At 45.2% G+C, this 16,901-nt stretch overlaps 2 protein-coding genes and 1 long non-coding RNA gene across 6 annotated transcripts in view; 2 read left to right on the top strand and 1 right to left on the bottom strand.

Moving 5' to 3' along the window:
* Window positions 1-7,076, top strand: part of LOC127535538 (serine/threonine-protein kinase RIO1-like) — a 12,559-nt gene extending 5,483 nt beyond the window's left edge. For both annotated transcript variants that reach the window (XM_051953838.1, XM_051953837.1), the window contains exons 4-17: window positions 1,152-1,221; window positions 1,303-1,345; window positions 1,427-1,519; window positions 3,521-3,633; window positions 3,720-3,800; window positions 5,063-5,149; window positions 5,272-5,409; window positions 5,488-5,591; window positions 5,737-5,843; window positions 6,086-6,151; window positions 6,228-6,344; window positions 6,423-6,476; window positions 6,578-6,685; window positions 6,754-7,076. In XM_051953838.1, coding sequence (XP_051809798.1) covers window positions 1,152-1,221; window positions 1,303-1,345; window positions 1,427-1,519; window positions 3,521-3,633; window positions 3,720-3,800; window positions 5,063-5,149; window positions 5,272-5,409; window positions 5,488-5,591; window positions 5,737-5,843; window positions 6,086-6,151; window positions 6,228-6,344; window positions 6,423-6,476; window positions 6,578-6,685; window positions 6,754-6,864 — 1,292 coding nt within the window. In that variant the 3' untranslated portion in view covers window positions 6,865-7,076. The remainder of the gene's footprint in view (window positions 1-1,151; window positions 1,222-1,302; window positions 1,346-1,426; window positions 1,520-3,520; window positions 3,634-3,719; window positions 3,801-5,062; window positions 5,150-5,271; window positions 5,410-5,487; window positions 5,592-5,736; window positions 5,844-6,085; window positions 6,152-6,227; window positions 6,345-6,422; window positions 6,477-6,577; window positions 6,686-6,753) is intronic.
* A 562-nt stretch (window positions 7,077-7,638) lies between these two features.
* Window positions 7,639-15,758, top strand: LOC110971189 (inositol monophosphatase 1-like). 3 transcript variants are annotated; one of them, XM_051953878.1, is made up of 9 exons: window positions 7,651-8,080; window positions 8,230-8,318; window positions 8,753-8,886; window positions 9,511-9,615; window positions 10,050-10,095; window positions 13,052-13,160; window positions 14,911-15,019; window positions 15,320-15,471; window positions 15,557-15,758. In XM_051953878.1, exons 2-9 carry the CDS (start codon window positions 8,259-8,261, stop codon window positions 15,700-15,702), a joined length of 861 nt encoding a protein of 286 aa, XP_051809838.1. In that variant the 5' UTR covers window positions 7,651-8,080; window positions 8,230-8,258; the 3' UTR covers window positions 15,703-15,758. The 3 variants fall into 3 exon arrangements, with proteins under 3 accessions (XP_051809836.1, XP_051809838.1, XP_051809837.1); XM_051953877.1 differs by having other exon boundaries at window positions 7,651-8,318; XM_051953876.1 differs by having other exon boundaries at window positions 7,639-8,886.
* LOC127535598 (uncharacterized) lies at window positions 10,114-13,154 on the bottom strand. The gene is made up of 6 exons (XR_007944475.1): window positions 13,038-13,154; window positions 12,982-13,001; window positions 12,770-12,829; window positions 12,266-12,325; window positions 11,542-11,657; window positions 10,114-10,237 (listed from the first exon to the last, which is right to left on the bottom strand). It is a non-coding gene; the product is annotated as an uncharacterized LOC127535598 (long non-coding RNA).
* Window positions 15,759-16,901: the final 1,143 nt, after the last annotated feature.

Below are 16,901 nucleotides of genomic sequence, written 5' to 3'. Positions count from 1 at the left end.
CACACACACACACACACACAGTAACACACACACACACACACACACACACACACACACACACAGTAACACACACAGTAACACACACAGTTACACACACAGTAACACACACACACACACACACAGTAACACACACAGTAACACACACAGTAACACACACACACACACACACACACACACACACACACACACACACACACACACACAGTAACACACACAGTAACACACACACACACACACAGTAACACACACACACACACACAGTAACACACACACACACACACACACACAGTAACACACACAGTAACACACACACACACACACACTCACACACACACACAGTAACACACACACACACACACACAGTAACACACACACACACACACACACAGTAACACACACACACACACACACACACAGTAACACACACAGTAACACACACAGTAACACACACACACACACACACACACACACACAGTAACACACACACACACACACACAGTAACACACACAGTAACACACACACACACACACACACACACACACACACACACAGTAACACACACACACACACACACACACACACACACACACACACACACACACAGTAACACACACACACACACACACACACACACACACAAAGTAACACACACACACACACACACACACACACACACAGTAACACACACACACACACACAGTAACACACACACACACACACACACACACACACACACACACAGTAACACACACACACACACACACACACACACACACACACACACAGTAACACACACAGTAACACACACAGTTACACACACAGTTACACACACAGTTACACACACAGTAACACACACAGTAACACACACAGTTACACACACACACACACACACACACAGTAACACACACACACACACACACACACACAGTAACACACACAGTAACACACACAGTTACACACACAGTTACACACACAGTAACACACACACACACACACACACACACACACAGTAACACACACAGTAACACACACAGTAACACACACAGTAACACACACAGTAACACACAGTATTCCTGTATGATGAACAATCGTTATGTTAAATGAATTATGATCGTAATGTTTGACCGCCTGATCGGTTTCTGTGTTTCAGATAAACTGAACTTTGCCGACTCGGTGATCAATAAAGTGATGACGATGCAGAAACAGAAAGACGCCGACACGTACGTCTGAACTCACCTGATGCTGTGACATCACAGTCATGTGACAGTGTGATTAACATTCTGATTGGCTGCTTTCCACAGGTACAGAGTGAAGGACAAATCAGATCGAGCCACAGTTGAACAGGTGAGGGTTGTGTAGAGAATAAAATGCTCGTTGAAGTGATCGATGAACCGGATCAATAATCAGCTTTTCTCTTCTCGGCAGGTTTTGGATCCTCGAACTCGAATGATTCTCTTCAAGATGTTGAGTCGAGGAATCATCTGTGAGATCAACGGCTGCATCAGCACCGGGAAGGAGGTCAGAAACCAATATATTGATTCTTATCTACTGATCAGTGCACCGCGCTCTGATTGGACCACAATGTTTGTGTCAGCAATGACATCACTGTGGTCTGAATAATGGCGTTCAGTCTGTCAAATACAACGAAGAAAAACTGATCCATCTTCAGAAACACAAATGAGAACTGTGCGCCATGTTTGTGTTTTTCAAAACAAATCTAAAACTAATTGAAACTAAGACAACCAGGAAGTCAAACTTTGGGAATTCTGGAATGGATTAAGGTCACAGCACAGAGCTAAAGGTGAGCCACTGGACCAGCAGGATGAGGTTCAGTCACAAAAAATAAAGTACAGAGTTTATGTCAAACGATTAAAATGTTTAATCAGATTAATCACATGGTTGCCATGGATTAATTTCAATTAATCACAAATAAATATCATTCCTTTTTAATCTAAATTATGCTGCATGAGCAAACAGATTATAGAAGAGAATAAACTGAAGACTTCAGGAGTTTATTATAACCTTTAAAGGTCCGTGTTAGAATCTCACCTTAATGTGTTACTTTAAGCTGGAACAGAAAACTCCTTCCTGCAGAGAGTGAATATTACTGGATGTCGGTCAACTGTTCCATTCTGAGTTTTTTTGGTATTCAGATTTCCCACCAGAGGGCCAACGTGCTGTTTAGTAGGACCCGACTGAAGCCGATAACTGATTAATCACCTGATTCATTTCCAATCTCTAATGAATAAAATGACTTATTTTTTGGTCCCTTAACGCTTCCAACGACAAAGATCTGAATTACAGGCAGAACATTTGACTGTTTTAATGCGTTGACCTTTGATGTTTGTTTAACTTACAACAGAGAGGAATTTTCAAAAACATGCAACAAAGCATTAAACATCTGGGAAATGATAAAACCTTAAAGAGTCATCTATAAATGAGTTCTGAAATACAGCTGGTCTGGTGCTTCTAGTTGCTGCAGATTAGAGGTAGTTTATATATAATGAGTGACGTTCCTGTAAAACTATTTCTGCAGCCCTCTGATGTTCTTTAACCTTAAATCACATTTTCTCTGCTCCATTATTTTCTTTACCATGAAGTCAGGACTCACATGAACCAAAATAAAAACCAGAGAACCTTTCTCAGATGGAAAACAAAAGTATCTTTGTATCTATAATGGTCACTAATAGTCCCACACCGATGTTCCTCCATAACACACAGCGAGTTTCTGTTCCAGTCTGGGTCACGTTCTAGGATGCAAGACAAATAAAACTCAGACATCATGTTAATTATTTAAACTTTAACTTTTTCTCTTTGCTGAAGCAGGAGACACGAGTCATTGTTAATTTCATAACGTGGTTCTGAACTCACCTGTCGGCTCCGCCCACTCCTGTAATGTTACCTGGCTGTAGCTGAAACGAAGAAACGACATCATTAACAACATTTACTGTTTAATGACAAATTCAGAATATATCTGCGTTTAACTGTGGCTGATGATTATTTTGAAAAGAGCGATAATGGACAAATTTAATCAGCAAGCTGATAAATCAGCCGGGTTCTACTGTTTGCCGTCTTTCATGTGCAGCTCCTTGGTTTTGCTTCTACCGGATCCACAGCACTACGGTCAGTCTGCTGGGACAAACTGCAGGAAATGCGCTGCCAGAGACGTTTCAGGGATTTAGAGTCATTCTGCGTTAAAGTTTTTAATCAGATTAATCATGATAGCGGATCATTTTGACAGCCCTAAATATAAACAAGTAACCTACAAGGTCATGCATGACACAAACTACACACAGAGAAAACATGCCAGATAAATCACAGATAATATGTATAATAATCACCAGCAAAACAAGATCACTGAAACATGGAAGTTTACAATAATAATGAGAAACAACACGTGGTCCGAGTCTGCTGACCTCAGGTTCTCCGGCTGAACGTTGTGCTGACCTCAGGTTCTCCGGCTGAACGTTGTGCTGACCTCAGGTTCTCCGGCTGAACGTTCTGCAACATGTTTTTCAGGCTAATGTTTATCATGCTAGCACAGCGGCCGGAGACAGCAGAGCCATCAAGATCTACAAGACGTCCATCCTGCTGTTCAAAGACCGAGACAAATACGTCAGCGGAGAGTTCAGGTAGGTCTGACACCACAGAAGAAGAGTTCAGGTAGGTCTGACACTACCATTCCTTCAGTAAAAGTCTGATTTCTCATGTTCTACAGGTTCCGTCATGGTTACTGTAAAGGAAACCCCAGGAAGATGGTGAGAACATGGGCTGAGAAAGAGATGAGGAACCTTATCAGGTCAGAACCTTTCTACTCTCTTAGAGAATCCAGTAGAACCTGATGTCACTGACAAATAGAAGCCAATAGAAACCAGTCGATTGACAGAAAGAACCTAGCACTTAATTTGTGCTGTACAAGTAAAACTTAACGTGATTGGTAGAACCGAGTGGAACCTGATCTGACAGACATTCAGTTTGCAGTAGAACTTGATATGGGTTCTATGTAGGGCGGGACCCGAATATCCGAATATTCGGTCATTAAGGTGGTATCCAAATATTAATTTTGAGATCCAAATATTCAAATCCCAAGTCAGATGATGTCGTGTGGTCCCAATATTCAGATTACTTAGCACTTAGGTCCGCCTGTTCTGCGTAGAACATTGGGCTGCAAACTTTCTCCACTGCAATCGGTCCTGCGCCTCGGCATTGTCCCAGGTGATGGTGGTTCCAAGTTGCTGTTGTGCTATTGTTAGGTCTGCTTGAAATGTCCGTCTCCAGGTAGTCTTTGGGCGTCCTCTCTTGCGCTTCCCTTCGCTTGGAACCCAGGTCATCGCGGTTTTTGCATGGCGTTGTTCAGGAAACCTCAGGATATGCCCAGCCAGCTTGACGCGACGCAGTGTTATTGTTTCGTGTAGTGGCTTTGTGTTGGTTCTCTGGTGGATCTCCTCGTTAGTTATTCTATCTTGGTAGCTGACTTTCAGGATCCTCCGCAGGCATCTTTGATGAAAAGTGTCGAGTTTCTTTTGGATTTTTGAAGTCATTTTCCAGGTTTCGCAGGCATACAGCGTCGTGGGTAGCACAATAGTGTTGTACAGCTTGAGCTTGGTGGCTGTTGCTATTGTTGATGTTCACCAGATTCGATTCATTTTTCTGAAGACAGCGGCACCTTTTCCAATTCTGCAGTTGACGTCTGCTTCTACGCCTCCATCACTTGCCAGCACACTGCCCAGATAGGTGAATTGGTCTACTGCTTCTACTGCTTGTTGTCCAACCATGATTAAGTTGTTAATGTTGTTGCTGTTGTTGTTGTTGTTGTTTACCATCATAGCCTTGGTCTTTTCAGTGCTGATTCTGAGCCCGATCTTCCCTGCCAATATTCAGATATTCATCATTAATTGGGGCCGAATATCCAGAGCCCAGAAATGGCTATTCGGACCAGCCCTAATTCTGTGCTAGATCAGGTTCTATGTAGAACCCAGTAGACACATAAAACTCGGTAGAATCTGGTTTGATTGGTAGAACCCAGTAGAAAAGTAGAACCTGCAAGTTGTTGTGTTACAGGCTGCAGACGGCAGGAATCCCCAGTCCAGAACCTCTGCTGCTCCGGAGTCACGTTCTGCTGATGAGCTTCATTGGAAAAGAAAACATGTAAGAACCGACTGAAGCACCGGCATGCCATGTATTGATCGTTCTCTGCTGTATTGATCGTTCTCTGCTGTATTGATCGTCCTCTATGGTATTGATTGTTCTCTGGTGTTCTGATCGATCAGGCCGGCTCCTCTCCTGAAGAACGTGTCCTTGTCGGATTCGAAGGCTCGGGAGCTCTACCTGCAGGTTCTACAGAACATGAGGAAGATGTTCCAGGATGCTCGCCTCGTCCACGCTGACCTCAGCGAGTTCAACATGCTGTGAGACCATCCTTTCAGAATAAACCTCGTAGGAGATGTTCCACCGAGGTTCTCTAACGGCTCCTCATCTGTCAACAGGTATCACGACGGAGACGCTTACATCATCGACGTGTCGCAGTCGGTGGAACACGATCATCCTCACGCTCTGGAGTTCCTCAGGAAGGACTGCAGCAACGTGAACGGTGAGGAGAGAAGGTTCCTGATCAGAGGTTCCTGATCTGAGGTTCAAAACCACCGACGAAATAAAGCCGGTTCTGAGATTGGGTCTCGATGTTGTTCTGTTAGTGAGTGAAGAACCGTTCTCTCTGATGTTCTGTTTTTTCCCAGAGTTCTTTGGGAAACGTGGCATCGCTGTGATGACGGTCAGAGAACTGTTTGATTTCGTCACTGATCCGTCGATCACCTGCAGCAACATCGACCAATACCTGGACAAGGTCTGTAACCATGACAACAACTTTATTCATGAAGACAACGTAACTGTCTTTGATAAAGAACGCAACTTTATTTAGAAAAACAACACAACTTTCTTTATAAAGACAACGTAAGTTTATTAATGAAGACAACACAACACCCTTTTGTTTACAAAACAAACTACATACACACATCTTTACTGAGACAGGTGAAACTTTCTGCATAAACGTGAACTTTAAATCTAAATGTGTGTTTGGTCGTCCAGGCGATGGTGATCGCAGCGGAGCGAACGTCAGAGCAGCGGTCGGATCAGGACCGAGTGGACGAGGAGGTGACAGAGCATGCTCAGGTGGTTACCATGGTAACATCCTCTCCAGCCATCTGACCTTTCACCTGTCGCCTCCCAGGTGTTCAAGAAGGCCTACATCCCCCGAACGCTGACCGAGGTCAGTCACTACGAGAGAGACGTGGACCTGATGAGGACCAAGGAGGAGGAGTCGGCCATCAGCGGACACGACGACAACGTACGCATCACAGCCACACGGCCAATCAGAACGCAGCACAACAGGGTGGAAGTGACCATGATGTTCTGTGTTCCTCAGGTTCTCTATCAAACGCTGACTGGACTGAAGAAGGATCTGTCTGGAGTTCAGACGGTACGAACACCTCTCACTCGCTGCTGTCAGCCTAGCCTAGCTTAACCTAGCCTAGCTTAGCCTAGCCTAGCATGATGGTGACAGCATCCATGTGTCCTCAGGTTCCTGCGCTGCTGGAAGACGAGTGCTGTACCTCAGAGGACGAGGAAGAGGAGGACGATGAAGAGGAGCAGCAGGAGCAGGATGAGGAGGCTGCGGTGGACAGAAAGGTGGAGATCAGAGGTAGAGGTGGAACGTTCCTGAAGAACCCTAACCCTAACACTGCTGTCTGTTTCAGGAGAGGAAGAAGATGGTGAAAGAAGCTCAGAGGGAGAAGAGGAGAAGTAAAGTACCCAAACACGTGAAGAAGAGGAAGGAGAAGGTGGCCAAGATGAAGAAGGGCAGATGACATCCTGACAGCCAGCCAATCACACACAGGGACTGGGAGGGCGGGGCGAGAGGTGACCAGTCATCACCTGGACACTGCTGCAGAAGCATCTTTAAATAAACCATTGCTTGTTTACATTCTTCAGCCAATCACAGAGCTCCCTGAGAGCAGAATAAACATGTTTGCATCCTGATGTGTGTGACTGTTCTAGATTAAAGCTGGTCCATGTGTTCTGTGTGGTTCTCTGGTTCTCTTCTTTGTGCTTTTCTATTTATTTCTGCTGCCATGGGATCAGCCAATCAGAGCAGAGTTCTGAACCAGCCAATCAGAGAATGATCGGACTGACGTCTCCCAGACAAGCAGAGAACCACGTTCCATTCAGATCCAATCTGAAGGCAAACAGCATCTGTGGGTTCTACGTGACTCCATGAAGGAACAGAGGGAGAACCGTCTGAATGAAGGTTTTCTCTTACTGCAGATTAAACAGAACGTTTACCTGTTGCAGCTCCAAACTGGAATGAGCTGCTGCTGCTCATCAGACAGGCCTCCTCACTGATTTTTCTTCAGCATTTCACAGCACGTAGCTTTGTTGTTCTCATAGGTTTGTATCTGGGATGGGCAGGCCAGTCTGTCTCTTCTAGTTATTGTTTATGGTTTTGTTTATTTTGCTTTTAGTTTTATTGTTTTTATCTAGTTTTATTGTTTTTTATTTTGTTTTTACGCTTGTGTACAGCACCAAAGTGCTTTATGAATAAATTAGATTTAGATTTTTTGGAACAGAAGGTCCTGATGTGAACCTGATGAAGGGTTCAGACTCTGAAAGTTCTAATGGAGAACATCAGACGTCCGTCAGCAGAATTCTGTTTGTTGATAAAGTTCATGTTTCCAGTTTAGAACTGGTACAGAGACGACTTCTGATGGAACGTCTCATCCTGGAGGAACCAACAGTTCTAAAACTTCTGCAGACTCTCCTGCTGTGAAGGGGCGGAGCCTGACACTCCAGCTGCTCTGTCATTGGCTGGCTGTGTTCGAGGAGTAGGAGGAGCTGAGCTCTGATTGGCTGATCGTTGTATTAAAGAAAATGTACAGAAACTCATTCCCCCTGGAGCCACTGCTGCCGGTTCCACAGGTTCTATAGGTTCTACTGCTGCTGTTTCTACTACTGCTGCTGGTTCTACTGCTGCAGGTTCTACTACTGCTGGTTCTACTACTGCCGCTGGTTTCACAGGTTCTACAGGTTCTAATCTTTCACTTCCATCCTTGTCCTTGTTTTTCTTATTGTTTTTCTTCTTCTTTTGGAACACTGTTCTCTTCCTGCGGGTTCCTCTGATCTCCTGCTGAGTTCTTCTTCCTTTCCTGTCCTCTGACGTCTCTGTTCTCTGACAGGAGGCGTTACTCTGTCACATTTTCTCGTCATGGCCAACTGGACCGACTGTCTGAACTTTGGGATCTCCATCGCTAAACAGGCCAGTGAGGTAAGAGTCATGGCGACCAATGAGAACGCAGCACTGAGACGGGTCACTGGGGAGGGGGCTCCAATCAGAGGAGAGCCAACCAATCAAATGGACCGCCGGCTGGACGCCAAGGCAGCAGTTTGATTAGACCAGGTGTTCCAGGTGTGAGTGCTGACTCAGCAGTCGCAGCTGCTGTAGGCATCCAATCAGCTCCAGGGACAGCTGGTGATGTCATTCAGGTTCAGAGGGGGGTCACTGATAAAAAATATTCTGGAATGTCACGAACATCAGGTGCACACACCCGAAACACACAGCTGTGTGTTCTCCTGCAGTCTGACGTCTGTTTACTTCATGTGTCATTTCCGTGTTTCTACAGCCATCAGACGTCTGAGTTTACTTTGTTAGTAAGTAACCTGAATCATGCTGTTCAGAGTGGTTCTCTGGTGGTTCCTCAGGTGGTTCTGTCGGCGTTTCAGCAGCACAAAGAGGTGAAGCTGAAAAGTTCTCCGGCGGATCTGGTGACGGAAACGGATCAGAGAGTCGAGAAGATCCTGATCTCTGCCATCAGGAACCGCTACCCTCAGCACAGGTTCTGCTCTGTTCTACCACGTTCTACTGTAGGAACCCTCAGCACAGGTTCTGCTCTGTTCTACCACGTTCTACTGTAGGAACCCTCAGCACAGGTTCTGCTGTGCTGCTCTGTTCTACCACGTTCTACTGTAGGAACCCTCAGCACAGGTTCTGCTCTGTTCTACCACGTTCTACTGTAGGAACCCTCAGCACAGGTTCTGCTCTGTTCTACCACGTTCTACTGTAGGAACCCTCAGCACAGGTTCTGCTCTGTTCTACCACGTTCTACTGTAGGAACCCTCAGCACAGGTTCTGCTCTGTTCTACCACGTTCTACTGTAGGAACCCTCAGCACAGGTTCTGCTCTGTTCTACCACGTTCTACTGTAGGAACCCTCAGCACAGGTTCTGCTCTGTTCTACCACGTTCTACTGTAGGAACCCTCAGCACAGGTTCTGCTCTGTTCTACCACGTTCTACTGTAGGAACCCTCAGCACAGGTTCTGCTCTGCTTTCATTTCATAATCAGCATCATTTCTTCATTTTCTTGATGAAGTAGAACATAGGTTCTTGTTCTGTTGTATGTCTTAGTTCTGCGGGTTCTCAGGAGAACCGGCAGACCTGTGATCTGTGTTCTACACCTCAGGTTCATCGGGGAGGAGTCTGTGGCTGCAGGTGAGCGTCTGGAGCTGACTGACAGTCCCACCTGGATCATCGACCCCATCGATGGCACAGTGAATTTTGTCCACAGGTGAGAAGCTCCACCCACACTCTGATGTCACACACAGGTGGTTTCTTCTGCTGACATGTCACTACACAGAACAGGTGTCATCTTACACAGAATCAGCAAAAACTTTGATCTGCTGGTAGCGCTGCAAATAAAGAGTGTGGACAACAAGAAGTAATGAGAGATTACAGGAAAGTGCTGCAGCGGTGGATGTTTGGGAGGGGGCTGATATGGAACCTGCAACCTTCTGATTAGAGAACCGTTCTACCAACAGAACGCAGTTCCACTGTGTCTAGCAGCTGTCAGCATTTCACCACTTTCACTAAAATCTAATCTTCATGTAGACACACATGAAGGTTCTGAAGACAGAAACGGTTCCGTCATGTTGAAGTGACTTTCAAACGGCTCCTCTACTGGATCTGGAATCAAACCCAGAACCTTCTGCTCTCTTCTCACAGGTTTCCATTCGTGGCCATTTCCATCGCCTTCACCTTCAACAAACAGGTAAGCTCACCAGTCAGTACACCTGTCAGTCAGTCAGTTCACCTGTCAGTCAGTCAGTTCACCTGTCAGTCAGTCAGTTCACCTGTCAGTCAGTCAGTTCACCTGTCAGTCAGTCAGTACACCTGTCAGTCAGTCAGTACACCTGCCAGTCAGTCAGTTCACCTGCCAGTCAGTCAGTTCACCTGTCAGTCAGTCAGTTCACCTGTCAGTCAGTCAGTTCACCTGTCAGTCAGTCAGTTCACCTGTCAGTCAGTCAGTTCACCTGTCAGTCAGTCAGTTCACCTGTCAGTCAGTTCACCTGTCAGTCAGTACACCTGTCAGTTAGTACACCTGTCAGTCAGTCAGTTCACCTGTCAGTTAGTTCACCTGTCAGTCAGTTCACCTGTCAGTCAGTTCACCTGTCAGTTAGTTCACCTGTCAGTTAGTTCACCTGTCAGTCAGTTCACCTGTCAGTCAGTTCACCTGTCAGTCAGTTCACCTGTCAGTCAGTTCACCTGTCAGTCAGTACACCTGTCAGTCAGTCAGTTCACCTGTCAGTCAGTCAGTTCACCTGTCAGTCAGTCAGTTCACCTGTCAGTCAGTCAGTTCACCTGTCAGTCAGTTCACCTGTCAGTCAGTTCACCTGTCAGTCAGTTCACCTGTCAGTTAGTACACCTGTCAGTCAGTTCACCTGTCAGTTAGTTCACCTGTCAGTCAGTCAGTTCACCTGTCAGTTAGTTCACCTGTCAGTCAGTTCACCTGTCAGTTAGTTCACCTGTCAGTCAGTTCACCTGTCAGTCAGTTCACCTGTCAGTCAGTACACCTGTCAGTCAGTTCACCTGTCAGTCAGTACACCTGTCAGTCAGTTCACCTGTCAGTCAGTTCACCTGTCAGTCAGTACACCTGTCAGTCAGTTCACCTGTCAGTCAGTTCACCTGTCAGTCAGTTCACCTGTCAGTCAGTACACCTGTCAGTCAGTTCACCTGTCAGTCAGTTCACCTGTCAGTCAGTTCACCTGTCAGTCAGTACACCTGTCAGTCAGTTCACCTGTCAGTCAGTACACCTGTCAGTCAGTTCACCTGTCAGTCAGTTCACCTGTCAGTCAGTTCACCTGTCAGTCAGTTCACCTGTCAGTCAGTTCACCTGTCAGTCAGTTCACCTGTCAGTCAGTACACCTGTCAGTCAGTCAGTACACCTGTCAGTCAGTCAGTTCACCTGTCAGTCAGTCAGTTCACCTGTCAGTCAGTCAGTTCACCTGTCAGTCAGTCAGTTCACCTGTCAGTCAGTCAGTTCACCTGTCAGTCAGTCAGTTCACCTGTCAGTCAGTTCACCTGTCAGTTAGTTCACCTGTCAGTCAGTCAGTTCACCTGTCAGTTAGTTCACCTGTCAGTTAGTTCACCTGTCAGTCAGTTCACCTGTCAGTCAGTTCACCTGTCAGTCAGTTCACCTGTCAGTCAGTAAGTACACCTGTCAGTCAGTCAGTACACCTGTCAGTCAGTCAGTACACCTGTCAGTCAGTCAGTACACCTGTCAGTCAGTCAGTTCACCTGTCAGTCAGTCAGTTCACCTGTCAGTCAGTTCACCTGTCAGTTAGTACACCTGTCAGTTAGTACACCTGTCAGTCAGTTCACCTGTCAGTTAGTTCACCTGTCAGTCAGTTCACCTGTCAGTTAGTACACCTGTCAGTTAGTACACCTGTCAGTCAGTTCACCTGTCAGTCAGTTCACCTGTCAGTTAGTACACCTGTCAGTCAGTTCACCTGTCAGTTAGTTCACCTGTCAGTCAGTACACCTGTCAGTCAGTACACCTGTCAGTCAGTACACCTGTCAGTCAGTTCACCTGTCAGTCAGTACACCTGTCAGTCAGTACACCTGTCAGTCAGTTCACCTGTCAGTCAGTTCACCTGTCAGTCAGTTCACCTGTCAGTCAGTTCACCTGTCAGTCAGTACACCTGTCAGTCAGTTCACCTGTCAGTCAGTTCACCTGTCAGTCAGTTCACCTGTCAGTCAGTACACCTGTCAGTCAGTTCACCTGTCAGTCAGTACACCTGTCAGTCAGTACACCTGTCAGTCAGTTCACCTGTCAGTCAGTTCACCTGTCAGTCAGTTCACCTGTCAGTCAGTTCACCTGTCAGTCAGTTCACCTGTCAGTCAGTACACCTGTCAGTCAGTACACCTGTCAGTCAGTACACCTGTCAGTCAGTCAGTACACCTGTCAGTCAGTCAGTACACCTGTCAGTCAGTCAGTACACCTGTCAGTCAGTACACCTGTCAGTCAGTCAGTTCACCTGCCAGTCAGTCAGTTCACCTGTCAGTCAGTACACCTGTCAGTCAGTTCACCTGTCAGTCAGTTCACCTGTCAGTTAGTTCACCTGTCAGTTAGTTCACCTGTCAGTCAGTTCACCTGTCAGTTAGTTCACCTGTCAGTTAGTTCACCTGTCAGTCAGTTCACCTGTCAGTCAGTACACCTGTCAGTCAGTTCACCTGTCAGTCAGTTCACCTGTCAGTCAGTTCACCTGTCAGTCAGTTCACCTGTCAGTCAGTACACCTGTCAGTCAGTTCACCTGTCAGTCAGTTCACCTGTCAGTCAGTCAGTTCACCTGTCAGTCAGTCAGTTCACCTGTCAGTCAGTCAGTTCACCTGTCAGTCAGTCAGTACACCTGTCAGTCAGTACACCTTTCAGTCAGTCAGTTCACCTGTCAGTCAGTCAGTACACCTGTCAGTCAGTCAGTACACCTGTCAGTCAGTCAGTTCACCTGCCAGTCAGTCAGTTCACCTGCCAGTCAGTCAGTTCACCTGCCAGTCAGTCAGTTCACCTGTCAGTCAGTACACCTGTCAGTCAGTACACCTGTCAGTCAGTCAGTACACCTGTCAGTCAGTCAGTTCACCTGTCAGTCAGTCAGTTCACCTGTCAGTCAGTCAGTTCACCTGTCAGTCAGTACACCTGTCAGTCAGTTAATTCACCTGTCGCCGGTCAGATCCAGTTTGGGATCGTGTACAGCTGTGTGGAGGACAAACTGTTCTACGCTCAGAGAGGAGGAGGAGCGTTCCTCAACGGAGAACCACTGTACGTCTCTGGACAGCAAGGTGACATCACACGTGTTACATCACACATGACATCATGTCAGCTGGTTCTCAGCTGTTGATGGTGACCAGAGACTTTAAGGTGGACATACACACGTGGACAAAATTGTTGGTACCCCTCAGTTAAAGAAGGAAAAACCCACAATTCTCACTGAAATCACTTGAAACTCACAAAAGTAACCATAAATAAAAATTTATTGAAAATTAAATAATCAAAAACAGCCATCACTTTTGAATTGTTGATTAACATAATTATTTAAAAAAACAAACTAATGAAACAGGCCTGGACAAAAATGATGGTACCTCTATAAAAGATTGAAAACTATTTGACCAGAGTGACATGATTAACTCAGGTGTGTCATTTAATTGACATCACAGGTGTTTCCAAACTCATAATCAGTCAGTCTGCCTATTTAAAGGGAGACAAGTAGTCACCCTGCTGTTAGGTGAAAAGGTGTGTACCACACTGAACATGGACAACAGAAAGCGAAGGAGAGAATTGTCCCAGGACATCCGAAAAAAAATGATAGACAAACATCTTAAAGGTAAAGGCTATAAGACCATCTCTAAACAGCTTGAAGTTCCTGTGACAACAGTGGCTCATATTATTCAGAAGTTCAAGACCCACGGGACAGTAGCCAACCTCCCTGGACGTGGCCGCAAGAGGAAAATTGATGACAAATTGAAGAGACGGATCGTTGGAATTGTATCCAAAGAGCCCAGAGCAACCTCCAAAGAAATTAAAGGTGAACTCCAAGGCCAAGGTACATCAGTGTCAGATCGCACCATTCGTCGTTGTTTGAGCCAAAGTGGACTTCATGGGAGACGACCAAGGAGGACACCACTGCTGAAAAAAACTCATAAAAAAGCCAGACTGGAATTTGCAAAAATGCATGTTGACAAGCCACAAAGCTTCTGGGAGAATGTCCTTTGGACAGATGAGACCAAACTGGAGCTTTTTGGTAAGGCACATCAACTCTATGTTCATAGACTCAAAAACCAAGCATACGAAGAAAAGAACACTGTCCCTACGGTGAAACATGGAGGAGGCTCAGTAATGTTTTGGGGCTGCTTTGCTGCATCTGGCACAGGGTGTCTTGAAAGTGTGCAAGGTACGATGAAATCTGAAGACTATCAAGGCATTCTGGAGAGAAATGTGCTGCCTAGTGTCAGAAAGCTTGGTCTCAGTCGCAGGTCATGGGTCTTCCAACAGGACAACGATCCAAAACACACAGCCAAAAACACCCAAGAATGGCTGAGAGAAAAGCGTTGGACTATTCTAAAGTGGCCTTCTATGAGCCCAGATCTGAATCCCATTGAACATATGTGGAAGGAGCTGAAACATGCCATTTGGAGAAGACACCCATCAAACCTGAGACAACTGGAGCTGTTTGCTCATGAGGAGTGGGCCAAAATACCTGTTGACAGCTGCAGAACGCTCATTGACAAATACAGAAATCGTTTAATTGCAGTGATTGCCTCAAAAGGTTGTGCAACAAAATATTAAGTTATGGGTACCATCATTTTTGTCCAGCCCTATTTCATTAGTTTGTTTTTTTAAATAATTATGTTAATCAACAATTCAAAAGTGATGGCTGATTTTGATTATTTAATTTTCAATAAATTTTTATTTATTGTTACTTTTGTGAGTTTCAAGTGATTTCAGTGAGAATTGTGGGTTTTTCCCTCTTTAACTGAGGGGTACCAACAATTTTGTCCACGTGTGTATGTTTGTTGTTTCTCCTCCAATCAGACATCAGCAGGTGTGTGGTGGTGACGGAGATCGGAGCTGAGCGTGATGACGTCGCTCTGTCCACCACGACCTCCAACATCTGCAGACTGCTCAAGCTCCCCGTACACGGGTACGAACACGGAACTCTGTGGGCCGAAATATAGGAACCGTTCCACTGCTGGAACCGTTCCACCACACAAACCGTTCCACTGTTGGAAACATTCCACTACAGGAACTGTTCTATTGCTGGAACCGTTCCGCTGCAGGAACCGTTCCGCTGCAGTTTGTTTATTCTTAGTGGTTCCACTGTAGATATGTTGTTGACGTGTTGTAGGCACATTGTTTATGTGTTGTTGACTTGTTGGCATGTCACTGGTATGTCATTGATATGATGTTGATGTGATGTTGGCGTGTTCTTACCGTGTTGCAGGGTGCGTGCTTTGGGGACAGCAGCGGTCGACATGTGTCAGGTGGCCACAGGTGGAGCCGACGCCTACTACCACATCGGGATGCACTGCTGGGACATCGCTGCCTCTGCCATCATTGTACAGGAAGCTGGAGGCGTCGTCATGGACACGGACGGTGTGTATGCGATGTGTGAAGTCATGTGTTACCTGTGTGTACCTATGGGGGCGGGGCCTCCCCTAATTGGTCCGTGTGTCCTCAGGCTCGGAGTTCGACATGATGTCGAGGAGAGTCATCGCCGCCAGCTCCGCCACCGTGGCCGATCGTATCGCTCAGGTGATCCAGGCCTTTCCCTGTTGTCGTGACGACGAGGACAACTGCAGGTGTGGAGCGACAGGTGTGAACTGACTGCAGATCACCTGACAAGAAGTGTGATTTAAAAACTAATAAAGCCTGTAAACTGATGTGATGTTTTTGTGATTTCTTGGCATGGCTCACGCTGTGAGGAAGCCTCCTCAGGTTTCATGTTTCATGTGTGTAGACATGAATGAAAAAGAGGCTGGAATGTTTAAACATGCACCTCCTGAACAGGTGACACTCAGGTGAGTCTATGAGACTTGCTGGGCTTCATTTAGGTTCAGTGTTTAGTTCTCTGGAAAACACCTCAGTTTGTTTGTAAGTTAAACTCTTTTCATTTAGGTCCTCTCAGCTGATTTAGAATAAATAATAATAAACACATAATAAATCAATCATCAATAACAATGGGTTACAATGTTTTTTTGCAAGTTGTCTAGGTTTTTTTCAACTAAATTAGGACCATTTTGCACCGCTAAATCCAAAAATGGCATCTATTTTTCTCAATCAGGTCAAGTTTTCTTTTGCTAATTTGATTTTTGGAAAATTTTATCTTCTCCCAAAATTGATTACATTTTTGTGACTTTATCAGTTGATTTTTTTTATAAGAGAAAAAAAATCATTTCCTAACAGGATGTATTTATTAAATGTTACAAACTTTAATTTCTGTAAATTGAATATTAGACATTGATAAAGGTAAGTACATGTAAACTGAACATTAAGTCGTCACTGTGCAGAATTCAGGACATGAGCTTTGGTTTCTTTCTGCATGACTGCATCCTATGCAGATCATATGAAGAGCTCATTTGCAAAAACAGGTAACTCCGTTTTAAGAAAACTCATTTTTTTATTGTTTGAGATAATAATAATATTTTTCTTTATTTTCTCATGTATTTTTCTACTGAGTCAAATCCACTCGACTTCAGTTTGACTGATATTACTCAAGTAAACAATAAAAAAGTTTTCTGAAAATGTATCAAACGGAGTTGTCTGTTTTTGTGAATGAACTCTTCATATGTAGCATAGTTCAGAAAGTTGATCTGATTGAGCAAAACCAATGCGATTTTGGATTCAGCACTTCAAAATTATCCTGAATCAGCTCAAAAAAACTTAATAAAGTTGTTTTTGACAAGTGTAATTCATCTGCAGACACTCAGATACACAGAGATCCATCCGTCCGTCTATCTATCTATCTATCTATCTATCTATCTATCTATCTATCTATCTATCTATCTATCTATCTATCTATCTAT

The sequence above is a fragment of the Acanthochromis polyacanthus genome, chromosome 9, assembly GCF_021347895.1.
Source record: "Acanthochromis polyacanthus isolate Apoly-LR-REF ecotype Palm Island chromosome 9, KAUST_Apoly_ChrSc, whole genome shotgun sequence".
Lineage (NCBI taxonomy): Eukaryota > Metazoa > Chordata > Actinopteri > Pomacentridae > Acanthochromis > Acanthochromis polyacanthus.
The sequence above is the reverse complement of the archived record's forward strand: the minus strand, read 5'-3'. Positions and strand labels throughout refer to the sequence as shown.

What these genes read in the sequence shown, in the direction of transcription:
- LOC110971189 (XM_051953876.1), top strand. Translation starts at nt 8,573, where the DNA reads ATGTCACGAACATCAGGTGCACACACCCGAAACACACAGCTGTGTGTT. An exon ending in ACAGTGAATTTTGTCCACAG is followed by an intron (nt 9,616 to 10,049) that starts GTGAGAAGCTCC and finishes CTCTTCTCACAG; the next exon opens with GTTTCCATTCGTGGCCATTT. An exon ending in CTCAAGCTCCCCGTACACGG is followed by an intron (nt 15,020 to 15,319) that starts GTACGAACACGG and finishes ACCGTGTTGCAG; the next exon opens with GGTGCGTGCTTTGGGGACAG.